Genomic DNA, 13524 nt, shown 5'->3' on the forward strand with positions numbered 1-13524 from the left:
TTCGATTACATTTTCAATTCTGATGTCACGATTCAATTCGATTCTCGATTTTTAAATGAATTTTTTTTTAAGACAAAAATTATGTGCCTTTATTATTATTATTGTAGTTTCACATTAACATGCACATTGCGTGCTTTTCCTCGCATGGGGTTTGTGGGCTTTATTTTACGCGAGAGAGCTTGTAGAGAGAGAATTCCTTCTTGCACGCATAGACTTAATGCGCGCGTCTTGGACTCCTATTATCTGAAATAAAACCGGTGCGTCAAGCAGCTGCACTTCTCTCTGTCTCACGTGCACGCGCTCTCGCATCTGTCCAAAGTATAAACATAAACTAAAGTAATAATCCTTACGTATTTGTTCAGTTTTATGCGTTTCATGCGAGCTGAGGCAAACTATACCTTTTGTTTAAAATATAATTCGCTGCATCTTGGCGGCTCTCTCGTGCACGTGCAGAGAGCCGCGCTCTGTCCGAAGTCAGATCACTAGGTAGTAATCTTGTTTATGATATGCATTTCAAGGAGTTGTAGCAATACATCCGTCGTGTTTAAAATATAAAATGCGTTCCGCTGGATGGATGTTTTTAAAGGCACTTCTGAGAGTTTATTTTCCCTCGCTTGGCAAGCCGACCGGACGTGACATGGGGGCGTGGGAGCATCGACGATCCCATTTTTGAATTCGAAGTTCGAGGTTGTGACTTAATTTTGAATCGAAATTGTGACACCCTTAGTCAGAATGCATGAAATAGCATTACCCCCCCCCCCCCCATAAAAAACTACATCTGTCCAAAGTGCAGACTGCAGTTCCTTTGCCACTGGTGTTCCCAAAATGACACTCATTTCTTTTATGGAGTTAATGCTTCTGCTTTACTTGCTTTACTGTCGCTGTTTTAATAAACTGGAAAGTAAGTTGCACACTAACTTTGTGTTATGTTTTGTTAGGATCACCTGCTGGTCCTGATGCTGCTGGTGTTTGAGGCAACAGTATACCGGCATCAGATTCATTATTACAGACAGAAACAATGCTCACCTCCCGCAATACCAGCCATCTTTCCCCAGGCCACTCGTGATATGCTGGACCACGGTCTTCTGCACTGCATCAAATACCTGCTCAACTACACCTTTTACAAGTTTGGTTTGGAGGTAATGGTTTCCATCAACACCAGTCCGAAATCTTGATGGGATACTGTTATAGTTACTGTTCTAATTTGGGTCCAAAGTTGGGGCAGTCGTGGCCAAATGGTTAGAGAGTCTGGCTTGTAACCCAAAGGTCGCCCATTCGGCCCTAAAATGGAACCTTATTATTTTTAATTGTCCAACATGATCTTATTTGTCTCCGTTACAATTTTTGGGGATTGTCAAATCATGATTTATTTCTTTATCATGTTTAACTTAAAACTCGAACCGTTTCAACCTAACGATAATTTGTATTATCTTTAGATTTGCTTCCTCATGACAGTAAACGTTATTGGCCAGCGTATGAACTTTCTGGTCATTATGCACGGATGCTGGTTGGTGGCCATCATGGTGCGGCGGCGCAGGGCAGCAATTGCCCAAATCTGGTCCAAGTACTGTCTGTTTCTGGTCGTCTTCATGATCTACCAGTATGTTTTGTGTGTTGGCATACCTCCTGCGCTCTGTATAGGTGAGTGGACCAATCACAGCTGACCACTATATAATGAACTCTCTCGCATACTATACCGTACCGTACCGTAACTTTAAATAAAAATATAACATGTGTTTTAAAGGAATCACACCCGGAGAAAAATAACCTAATCTGTCCCATGTGACTATAGATTACCCCTGGAGATGGAGAAACACTGTAACCATCCACTCACCTCTTGTTAAATGGATCTACTTGCCTGACTTCTACACCATTCCCAATTCAAGGAACCTCATCGGTATGTGACACTTCATCACAACAATCTATATAATTATTAACCTGTTATCCCACCTGTAGTCACACACAAAACTGTTCAGACAAATAAGCTGCACCAAAACTGTACGAGCAAACGTCTGTATATTTTTTTTATAATTTAAAACCTACCCATTTATTTTGTGAAATGTTTCACCTTGACTATGAAGACTTATATTGTTTGATAGTTTATTGATAGAAACACATTAAAGGTGGGGTGCATGATCTCTGTTGACAAAATTACCTAAACAAACATGCCCCTACCCCAATACAATCTGGTCCTTTATTTGATAGACCTGCCCCACACATATGCAACAGTGTCAGTTAGTAGACCCTTACAGCTGATTGGCTACAAGTTTGTTTTGGTACTCTGCCTGATTTTTCAAAAATCATGCACCCCGCCTTTAAAGGGGACATATCATGAAAATCTGACTTGGGTCCCCAGTTCTTTTATCAACCTAGAAAATGTAAAAAATATCAACCCCAGTAACTTAGTTTTGGTAAACCATTCTCTGCAAGCATGTGAAAAAATACCTTATTGAAATTTGGCTCCCCTTGTGATGTCAGAAAGGGATCTTATTATAATAATACCGCCCCTTAATCGGCACTATCCAACCACGGCACTGCCATTTAGTGCAGAAAGAGAGAGAGAGAGAAATAATTGGCACCACAATTAAGTTTCAATTTCAACAAATCACCATTATGACGATCAGTGTTTGCATTTCATCAGCTCATTTGCATTTAATGACACATTTTTGCTCACACCTACAATGTGGCAATTTTAACATGCTATAATAAATGATCTACATGGTATTTTGAACTAAACCTTTACATATGTACTCTAGGGACACCAAATGTTTATTTTACATCTTAAAAAAAGCCTTGTGATATGTTTCGTTTAAATATTTTCTCTACTTCCCAAAAAAAAGTCATACTCATTTCAAGCTGTAGAGGCCGCCATTATGTTTTGCGCATGGTGCATTATGGATTGATGACTAATGATGGAATGATTGTTATGAAATATAAACTACTTTACTATGGTATCTACTATAGTATTTTTAATGTGAAAATGTTTTACTCCCGCCTTCTTACCTCTCAGATCGTCTTTATTTGAATCATCTTTTATTTGTATGTTTGCTGTATTGTTCATATTTTATGTTACACTCTTTGGTTCATATTGAAAGGACCGAACAGAAGACAATGATGTTCTTTTATTACCACTGACAAGCAGATGTCCACATACTGTCTGTGAGACACTAATCTATAACTCTAATCTTCTTTTTCACATCATTTGATGTGTTGCAGCTGATTTTCTTCTGCTGATGTGCGTGTCGCAGCAATGGATGGTGTTTGAACATGAGAAGATAGAGGAGTGGATGGTCATGGGAGGAGAGAACAAAGACAACCCGGATCCAATGGAGGACATGCTCTTTAACCCCGCCCCTAATTTCATCAATTGCAGGTGACGCCCCATGTAGTCTTATCAGTCAATGTTACTTATAGCGAGATGATGAGAAAGGGCGTGTCCAAGGGCGTGGCAATAAAATGGGCGGGGCGTATGTGCCATGATGAAAATTAAAATATTTTAATAAAATAAAAAATTAAATATTTATTTTTAAAACACTCAAATAAAACTTCATTTTGAAGAAACTATGACAAAAAAATGAACACATACTAGATTATTCATGAATTAAATGTTTTTACCTCTAACAGGAATAGCTGCGTGATGAAGTGAAACTAAAGGGTTAATAAACACAAACTAAAGCAGATGTTGTAAAAATTGTAAAAACTGATTATTTCCCACTATTATTACATTATCTTAAAGGAGTGTAACTACTTTAGCATAAATAATGCACATAAATAAAGTGAGCATGAGCGCTCAACAATTATATTGAATCAACAGGCACGTGAAACCTAGCTATTGCTCAAACAACAAAATCACCAGCTAACTTAAAATTGCAAGAACTGTAGACTTATACAATAACAGGCTTAAATAAACCCAAAACATAAGTCCACTTACAGTTGTCACGAACATGCGTTTTATCAACTGGCTATCCTCCAGACATGACGGATCACGTCTTATCTCATTTCGGCCGCGTGGTGCGCGTGCACGCTTGCGGTGTGTAGCGCGTCTGCGCTATTCTATGAGATGTTTTATCAACTGGCTAGTTATCCTCCAGACAGTGAAGGTCCGGACCAAGTCTCATTTTGGCCGTGTGGCGCGCGTCCCCGCTTGCGGTTTGATGCGCGTACGGGCTATTGATGCACTTGACGGCCTTTTGCAGCTATTTTTTTTTTTTTTGGACGATCTTGTTAAGGCGGTAGGGTTTCCAAGCTTAGGCAGGCCGCCTTAACTGAAATATGCTGCGGGAAACCCTGAATTAAAAAAAAAAAACATCATTTGTAAGAAATACCACAATATTCCAAAACAAAAAACTGTTTTTAATTTTATTTTCATGGCGACTTCAATGCTTACAGTATAGTATTAATGCTTAAATAGTATTATATTAGTAAGTATTTAAAACAATTATATGGTTTGTATCAATACTTTTTATAATAATATTTTATAATACTATAATGCATTGGTAAATAAACAAACTATTTTTTATTATTTGTATGTATGTCGATATGATGTATGTCTGGTATCTACTTTGTTTAAATGATTGATTTAACCTCCTAAGACTTGGTGTGTTCCCATACGTTTGCACCACAATACTTAATTTTGTGTAACTGGAACCTGTTGTACACAGAGAGGACAATTACACTGCTTCATGTTCGAAGAAAAATATTTGGATATTATATTATTTATTGGTTCTTCCTAGCCCCAAATAGCTGTAAGAAATCTAAAATGCAAGCCAAACCAAAGCTCGTGTCTTAGGAGGTTAAAGAATAGTTGATTCCAAAATATTTTTTCTAATTATTTACTAACCCTTGTGTCATTCAAACCCCCGATGGCTTTCCATCCAAAATGTACATTTCTTTAAAAGTGCCGTTTGGGTTTTTTCTCATGCTTCAAAAGGACGCAGAAGCATAATAAAGAACTCTTATGTGACTTGTGTTGTATATTCTAGTTCACTTAAAGTTTTATAATGCTTTAAAAAAAAATAAAAAACAAAGAAAGCCATTAAGTATTTCAATGACACAAGAGTTTTTACTTTTTAAATTTTACTTTTTGGGGGACAGTTCTTTCAAAAAGGCTTTCCCAAACTGGGGTTTGCTCTTCTGCAAGGAGTTTGTGAATAAATAATAAATGAAAAACTTACTAACAAAATATTTTAAATGTTTAATCTGCATGTCATGTGACCATGACACAACACAACACTACAAAATATCAAAAAACTGAGAACTCATGCAAAATGGACTGATTGGTTATATGGTTATATTGGTTTTATCTATAAAAAAAAGATTATCAGATGAAGGTACAATAACAGGTAATAATAACACTATGTAAAATACTACTGATAAAAACTTTAAAGCAGATGAAAAATAACTGTTTTTAAAGTAAAATATGCAAATTTGCTATACAAATATGCTATATGTGATACCACAAAACCAGCCATACATTTTATGGGTCAAAATGTTCAATTTTTCTTTTATGGCAAAAATAATATATAACGATATTAAGTAAAGATCATGTTCAATGAATTCCTACCGTAAATAAATAAAAAAAATTGTGAGTGGATGCAGTTTCTAAGGACTTTATTTGAACAACTTCAATATTTTTATTTTCTTTGAACCCTCAAATTAAATATTTTCAATAATGTTCGACCAAATATCGTCCTATCCGAACAAACCATACATTAATTACTTATTCAACTTTCAGATGATGTATAAATTTAAATTAGAAAAAATTTACCCTTATGACTGTTTTTGTGGTCCAGGGTCACATTTTTAATTAAAATCTCAGGAGGTACTTCAAATGAATTTAGGTGAAGGGGGTGTTTGGTTGACAAAAATGTTTTTAAATCCCTGCTTTAAATTATAAAAGGAATTATGTGATTTCTAAGTTGATTTATTACATTCTATGTTTACAGTATTTAACATTTTCAAAAGTTTAACTAGATGGTACAGATAGGCCCTTATGTCCATTTTTGAAGACCCGCTTCCGCCCGTACCCGCAAAGTTCAGAACCAGATCTGACCCGTCTACCATCGGCACCTTAATAGGCTGTGGTACCTGAAAACTATACACAAATAGACCTATTAATAAAAAAGAACAAGAAAAAAGCTACAAGCTACCTACACAACAAAGCATCAACAAATGTCGCGCACTGTCGCAGTGGTGATGACAGGATGGGTCAAATGTCATATGTTGCGCGTGTAATGGTAACATACAAATATTGCACATATTTTCATTCGCGCTACTACCCGCCCGCATGGAGTTAATTATGCGCCCGCATCTCCGCCCGTGAATTTTAGGAATGTCACAATCCACCCGTTTTAGACACTTTTATGCGGGTATCTGCGGGTACTTGCGGGTCCCCGACCCGTTGCAGGACCTTGCCTCATATACGGTTTAACGTAAGTGACTCTCTCTCTCTCTTTCTCTGTAGGTGCTATCTGGACATGGCAAAGATTTTGGTATTTCGCTACATGTTCTGGTTTGTTCTGTCCGTGGTGTTTGTGACCGGAGCCACCCGGATCAGCGTGTTCGGCTTGGGTTATCTTTTGGCCTGCTTCTTCTTCCTGCTCTTCGGCACGAAGCTCCTGGTCAAGCCGTCCCGAACGCGCCTGCTCTTGTGGGACTGTCTGATCATGTACAACGTGGCTGTGATCATCTCAAAGAATATTTTGTCTGTGAGTAAACAGAAGTGCCTTCAACAGACTCGTATGAGACGTTTATGGTGACGTGTGCTGACCGACCCTGTTCTTCTGTTAGATTCTGGCTTGCGTGTTTGTGGTGGACATGCAGAAAAACTTCTGCTGGGTCATACAGCTCTTTAGTCTGGTGTGCACAGTCAAAGGCTACTACGATCGTAAGTGTCACCTACAGCACAAGCTCTCGAACATTTCAGACCCAAACATCATGTTTTTGGTTGCAATACTGTATGTAATTTGGTAGTTTAGATAAATATTAGGAATTTTTTTATCCAAAGTGACTCTTTTTGTTTATAAGTATGTGATTGTGTTTTTTCACAGCAAACTCTGTGTGTGATAAAGACTGCGCTCTGCCTGTGGAAGAAGCGGGTATTATTTGGGACAGCATCTGTTTCTTCTTCTTGCTGTTGCAGAGGAGAGTCTTCCTCAGCTTTTACTTTCTGCACGTCACCGCTGACCTTCAAGCGTCAGCACGCCAGGCCTCTCGGTGAGGACGCCACCTGCTGGAGAGTTTTTGTAGAGTATAATAAAACGTACGTTCTGACCTGATGTTTTTCTTTGTGTGTCTGCAGGGGTTTCGAGTTGTTTCGCTCCAGCATTATAAAGAACATGCATTTCTATCAGCAAGTAGAGAAGAAGTCATTACAACAGCTGAAGGAATCGTGAGTTTAACATTGTGTCCACATTTTGTTTCATGCAAAACACAAAACTAAGTTTTTCTCTGTTTCTCAACAGAATGAAACGTATACGTGACAAACAGCAGAAATATAGGGAGGGACGTAAACCATCTGCCGTAGGCGAACAGCCCTCGGGTACGAAACCAGTAATAAAGTTGTTTGCTTGTAATTTTAATATGGTTTAGTTATGTGATGTGTGATAACACGTGCAATTTTTGTCTTGGAAAACCTCCTACATGCAATTCGCACATTTATTTCATGTTGTTTACACAAGTGCACAGAAATGTGGTGAATTGTGTGGAATAGGCACAATAGTCCATATGAAACAAAATCTGCACTTTTAAAAATGTCTGTAGAAATGACTGTATTATTGGCAGTAACTTATTAAATATTTAAATTGATTCATTTAACTTTTGTTCAAAGTTAAATGAACATTAAACATTAACAAGTATTTGTCTTTACAAAATAAAACTATAAAATAACAGCCTTATGCAAAGCATTTTGGGAACCAAAATCTGAAGGAAAAAACTTTAAAAGGTTGATGAGAATTTCTGGTTCCCAGCATGCTTTACATGAGGCTGTTGTTTTTTTATAGTTTTATTCTGTAAGGATAAAGACTTGTTAATGTTCATTTAAAGGGGCCATACCATGAAAATCTGACTTTTTTCATGTTTAAGTGCTATAATTGGGTCCCCAGTACTTCTATCAACCTAGAAAACGCTAAAAAAGAACAATCTGCATGCGGAGATAATAGGTCATTGAAATTTGGCTCCCCTTGTGATGTCAGAAGGAGATCTTATTATAATAATACCACCCCTTAATCTGCACTATCCAACCCTACAGTAAATCATATATATTTTTTATATATATGTATTTTATACATATATATTGAGCTAAAGCTTCACATATGTACTCTGGGGACACCGAAGATTTATTTTACATCTTAAAAAAAATCCTGTGAAATGTCCCCTTTAAAGGGCTGTGCACATTATAACGATAACTATAAAAATATAGTTTTGAAAATCATTTTATATTAAAGACAAAAGCAGAGTTCACACCATAACTATAATGATAAAGGTACAACGAACGATATAGTTAGGATCACTTTCTGAACGATTTTTCCTCACCTGATGAACGATAAACCATTGACAGCCAATCAAATCTATTTGAACTTAAGTGCATGTGCACTTGAAATGACAGTGGAAAAGCTCAATGCGGAGGTCTATAACATAAAAATACCTCAGGTATCCAGCGCTGATGCAGTTGCTGCGAAATTTACTACGTAATGCTTTTTTCCTACCACACTGACTACGCCAAAAGGTAAGATACTAACTTAAATTACACAAACTAGATTCACTGTTTAGACTTACACGCAATGCAGCCTGTTGAGGACATCTGCTGGTTACCCGCTGTGTAAATGCAAACAGAACAGCATATTTACATACATTCAGTGACATGTAAACAATTGCAAAAGTTTTAATTACAAGAAATGTCCAATAAAAGTTAATGTCATTAAAGGCAAGTATTTGCGCGAGTGCCCCGCGCGTGAGCGAATTAGTATAAAGTTATCGTTATAATGTGGACGCTAATATAGATATAGTTATCGTTATAGTTTACGTTATATTTATCATTATAATATGAACGGCCCTTTACTTTGAACAAACAGTTGTCAGTAAATAACATCAATTTAAATCTACAGTAAGTTATTGACAAACAGCTGCATAACTACAGCAACATTTTTTACAGTGTAAATAGTATTTACTTGGTACACATCCTAAAACAGTCACTTGCTTATTTGAAAACAGTCGGTGAAAATTACCCGGCAAGATTTTTAAGTGCGCATTTGATATACACTTTACTATCCCATGAGGCCACATGAGCTGAGTTCAAAAAAAGATGAAAATAAAAACGGGTGGCTCTTTAACTCTTTCACCGCCAGCATTTTAAAAAAAAGTTGCCAGCCAGCGCCAGCGTTTTTCATGATTTTCACAAAAGTTTAATGCCTTCCAGAAAATGTTCTTCTTCAAATATATAAACATACAATATACCAAATGAAAGAACAGACCCTCTGCTTTTAAACAAAAAAAAGTTTCATCCTACCTTCAGTAGTTCTTTTCTAATCAGCTTTTGAATATGGGTAGGTTTCTGCCAAAACACCACATTTTGAGCAAAAAGGCTGAGATAATTCCATTTTTGTGACGGACTTTTCATAGAGATCCCATTCAGAGCGATCTTTAAAACGGACACGGACATGCAGCCGCTTGCCATAGGGCAATACTTCTGGGTTTAAAAAGTTGCGGAAGGGCGGAAAGACGGAAATACTCGTCATTGGCGGGGAAGCGTTTTCTCTTGATTGACGAGATATCTCGTCAATAGCGGGGAAAGAGTTAAAGGATTACTCCACTTTCTTAAAAAATCCTGATAATTTACTCACCCCCCATGTCATCCAAGATGTTGATGTCTTTCTTTGTTCTGTCAAGAAGAAATTACGTTTTTTAAGGTAAAACATTCCAGGATTTTTCTCCATATAGTGGACTTTATTGGACCTCAACAGTTTACAGTTTCAATGCAGCTTCAAAGGACTCTGATTTGGGTACCAATAAATCTATTTCTCCTGGTTTAATTGTACTTTACTAAACAACGCATAAGTAAATTATGATCGTGGTTGTTCTGATTACATCACTAGTCAGAGGACACACAAAATGTATTCATACTGCACTTTTAACAATAAAGCAGTTGGTTCATCTGATTCAGTACATACTGTCGCAATATGTGATTTCGGACGGAGGGATTGTCTTACTGTGTGCAATTTATTGGCAAATTAGAGTGGGAATGAAAAGTATGCATTATTAAGTATTATTAAATATACTTATAAAAATATGAATAAATGTTTTATAATCAGTGATAGAAGTTGCAAAGGTTATGCAAAACTCTGTAAATGGCAGCCATGTTAATTCTGTAAATTTTATATCTTACAGACTCGACACAGCAGAAGGAAAGGCAGCCGTCCAAATCCAAAGATTGGCAATATCCCTGGAAAGACCATGCGACTGGTAAACACACCAACCATACTGATCTAAACCACAACCCAATTTGGTGTCTTTTAATAAAATGTTATCTAATATGTTATTAAGTATAAGGTGGTGTAAAGTTTTTTTGTAGTGCTTCAGAAGCAGAGCTCACATATGAGTGAATGTGTTTTCCTTTTAGTTTTGCATTCTGGGGAATATTACATGTTTGAGTCCGACAGTGGTGAGGAAGATGAGACTCTTCATGAGGAAAAACCTCGAAAACAGACTGCATTCCAGGTGAATCTAAATCCTGTAGCTGTTATGCAACAGGTAGCTTGTGAGTCCAAAGTTAACTAGCATTTGATTTTCTGACCCTGGTCTTTACTGTTGCTCACAGCTGGCGTATCAGGCCTGGGTCACCAGTGCAAAAGAAGCCCTGAAAGATCGACAACAGAGACAGAGAGCAGAAAAAAAGATGAGACAAATCTCACCGACTTCAGGTTAAAAAGAGACAGAAACACATAAGCCACACATACTGTACACACTAAGAGAGCAAACACTGCATCATGTTACCAGCTTTACTGTGGTAAACTGAAGTATTCATGTCTCTTACTGGTAATCAGATGATGCAGATGAAGATGATAGCCCTGTGTTTGATGTCGAAAACTCCCAGGAAGAGGAGGAGAAAGATGACGATGGAGAAGGGTTAGGTAATAATGACATTGCAAATATACCCTCACCCTTAATTTTGCATTGTTTTTAACTTAAACATTGCTAATGGTAGAATTACATTTTTTTATGTTGTACACTTCTAGCTTGATAACTATTCTGTATGTAAGTATCTGAAAGGCATGGATGTTAATAACACACTGGTTTACTGGCACGTTTGAAAGTAACTTTATCTTGAGCACTGAGCAATGCAAGACGTTTGTATGTTTCACAAAAAGACACATTTAATTTAACCATGTGTCACTTCAGTTATTATTTTGTGAGATATATTGCCGGTTAAGACTATTTAAAAAAAGAATAATATCCAAAACTCTTTTGATAGACAGTGAAATCACTTTAAGAGTTGACATGTTCACGTGTTTTCCAGCCAAAGGAGGTGATATAGTGCAGAGGATTCTGGACATCCTGAAATTCTTGTGGGTGCTTTTCCTGGCCATGGTGGATGGCTTTACCATGTGGCTTAACTTACTCACCAAGCAGTATGTAGATACTTCAATGGTCCTCTGTGAGGAGCGCTATCTCATCGTTCATAACATCAGCCAGGTGAGTCACCCACTCCACATTTTACAAAGTCAATATTAGGAATCATTCTCATGATGATTATGCCATACACAGAGACCCTCCAGACCGCCAATGGAGGACCAGCTGTCACAGGACAGCGAGAACCTCACGTTAGAGACCTGCCTTGATGAGACCGACACGGACAATGTTCGCTTCAGCAGCAACATCAAGTAAGTCTCACGATAGCAACCACCCACTACACTTTTAAAAAAAACTGCCAAGCAACACCATAGCAACCACCCACAACACCTTTAAAAAACTGCCATGCAACATCATAGCAACCACAACAACACCTTCAAAAGCTGCCTTGCAACAGCATAGCAACTTTCCACTACACCTTTAAAAACAACTTAGCAACGCCATAGCAACCACTCACAACACCTTCAAAATCTGCCAAGCAACAGCAGAGCAACCACCACAACACCTTAAAAATCTGCCAAGCAACACCATAGCAACCACCCAGAACACCTTCCCAATCTGCCAAGCAACGCCATAGCAACCACCCAAAACACCTTCGAAATCTGCCAAGTAACGCCAAAGCAACCACCCACAACACCTTCAAAAACTGATAGGCAACACCATAGCAACCACCAAGAACACCTTCCCAATCTGCCAAGCAACGCCATAGCAACCACCCAGAACACCTTCAAAATCTGCCAAGCACCGCCATAGCAACCACCCAAACACCTTCAAAATCTGCCAAGTAACACCATAGCAACCACCCACAACACCTTCAAAAACTGCTAGGCAACATCATAGCAACCACCCAGAACACCTTCCCAATTTGCCAAGCAACGCCATAGCAACCACCCAAAACACCTTCAAAATCTGCCAAGCAACAACATAGCAACCACCCAGAACACCTTCAAAATCTGCTAAGCAAGGCCATAGCAACCACACAGAACACCTTCGAAATCTGCCAAGCAACGCCATAGCAACCACTCACAACACTTTCAAAATCTGCCAAGCAACGCCATAGCAACTACCTCCAACACTTCAAAATCTACCAAGCAACATCAGAGCAACCACCCAGAACACTTTCAAAATCTGCCAAGCACCGCCATAGCAACCACCCAAACACCTTCAAAATCTGCTAAGTAACACCATAGCAACCACCCACAACACCTTCAAAAACTGCTAGGCAACACCATAGCAACCACCCAGAACAGCTTCCCAATTTGCCAAGCAACGCCATAGCAACCACCCAAAACACCTTCAAAATCTGCCAAGTAACACCATAGCAACCACCCACAACACCTTCAAAAACTGCTAGGCAACACCATAGCAACCACCAAGAACACCTTCCCAATCTGCCAAGCAACACCATAGCAACCACTCAGAACACCTTCAAAATCTGCTAAGCAAGACCATAGCAACCACACAGAACACCTTCGAAATCTGCCAAGCAACGCCATAGCAACCACTCACAACACTTTCAAAATCTGCCAAGCAACGACATAGCAACTACCTCCAACACTTCAAAATCTACCGAGCAACATCAGAGCAACCACCACAACACCTTCAAAATCTGCCAAGCAACAGCAGAGCAACCACCACAACACCTTAAAAATCTGCCACGCAACACCATAGCAACCACCCACAACACCTTCAAAAGTTGCCAAGCAACACCATAGCAACCACCCAGAACACCTTCCCAATCTGCCAAGCAATGCCATAGCAACCACCCAAAACACCTTCAAAATCTGCCAAGCAACACCATAGCAACCACCCACAAGACCTTCAAAAACTGCTAGGCAACCACGAAGAACACCTTCCCAATCTGCCAAGCAACGCCATAGCAACCACCCAGAACACTTT

The 13524-nt window shown here is 38.5% G+C and overlaps 1 protein-coding gene across 2 annotated transcripts in view; it reads left to right on the forward strand.

Moving 5' to 3' along the window:
• piezo1 (piezo type mechanosensitive ion channel component 1 (Er blood group)) overlaps positions 1–13524 on the forward strand; it is a 143116-nt gene that overhangs the window by 105935 nt on the left and 23657 nt on the right. For both annotated transcript variants that reach the window (XM_073859526.1, XM_073859527.1), the window contains exons 21-35: positions 939–1139; positions 1437–1641; positions 1793–1897; positions 3217–3373; positions 6464–6707; positions 6790–6886; positions 7050–7215; positions 7301–7390; positions 7464–7540; positions 10384–10458; positions 10616–10713; positions 10814–10916; positions 11040–11126; positions 11513–11688; positions 11761–11876. In XM_073859526.1, coding sequence (XP_073715627.1) covers positions 939–1139; positions 1437–1641; positions 1793–1897; positions 3217–3373; positions 6464–6707; positions 6790–6886; positions 7050–7215; positions 7301–7390; positions 7464–7540; positions 10384–10458; positions 10616–10713; positions 10814–10916; positions 11040–11126; positions 11513–11688; positions 11761–11876 — 1997 coding nt within the window. The remainder of the gene's footprint in view (positions 1–938; positions 1140–1436; positions 1642–1792; positions 1898–3216; positions 3374–6463; positions 6708–6789; positions 6887–7049; positions 7216–7300; positions 7391–7463; positions 7541–10383; positions 10459–10615; positions 10714–10813; positions 10917–11039; positions 11127–11512; positions 11689–11760; positions 11877–13524) is intronic.

Source organism: Misgurnus anguillicaudatus, chromosome 21 (genome assembly GCF_027580225.2).
Source record: "Misgurnus anguillicaudatus chromosome 21, ASM2758022v2, whole genome shotgun sequence".
Lineage (NCBI taxonomy): Eukaryota > Metazoa > Chordata > Actinopteri > Cypriniformes > Cobitidae > Misgurnus > Misgurnus anguillicaudatus.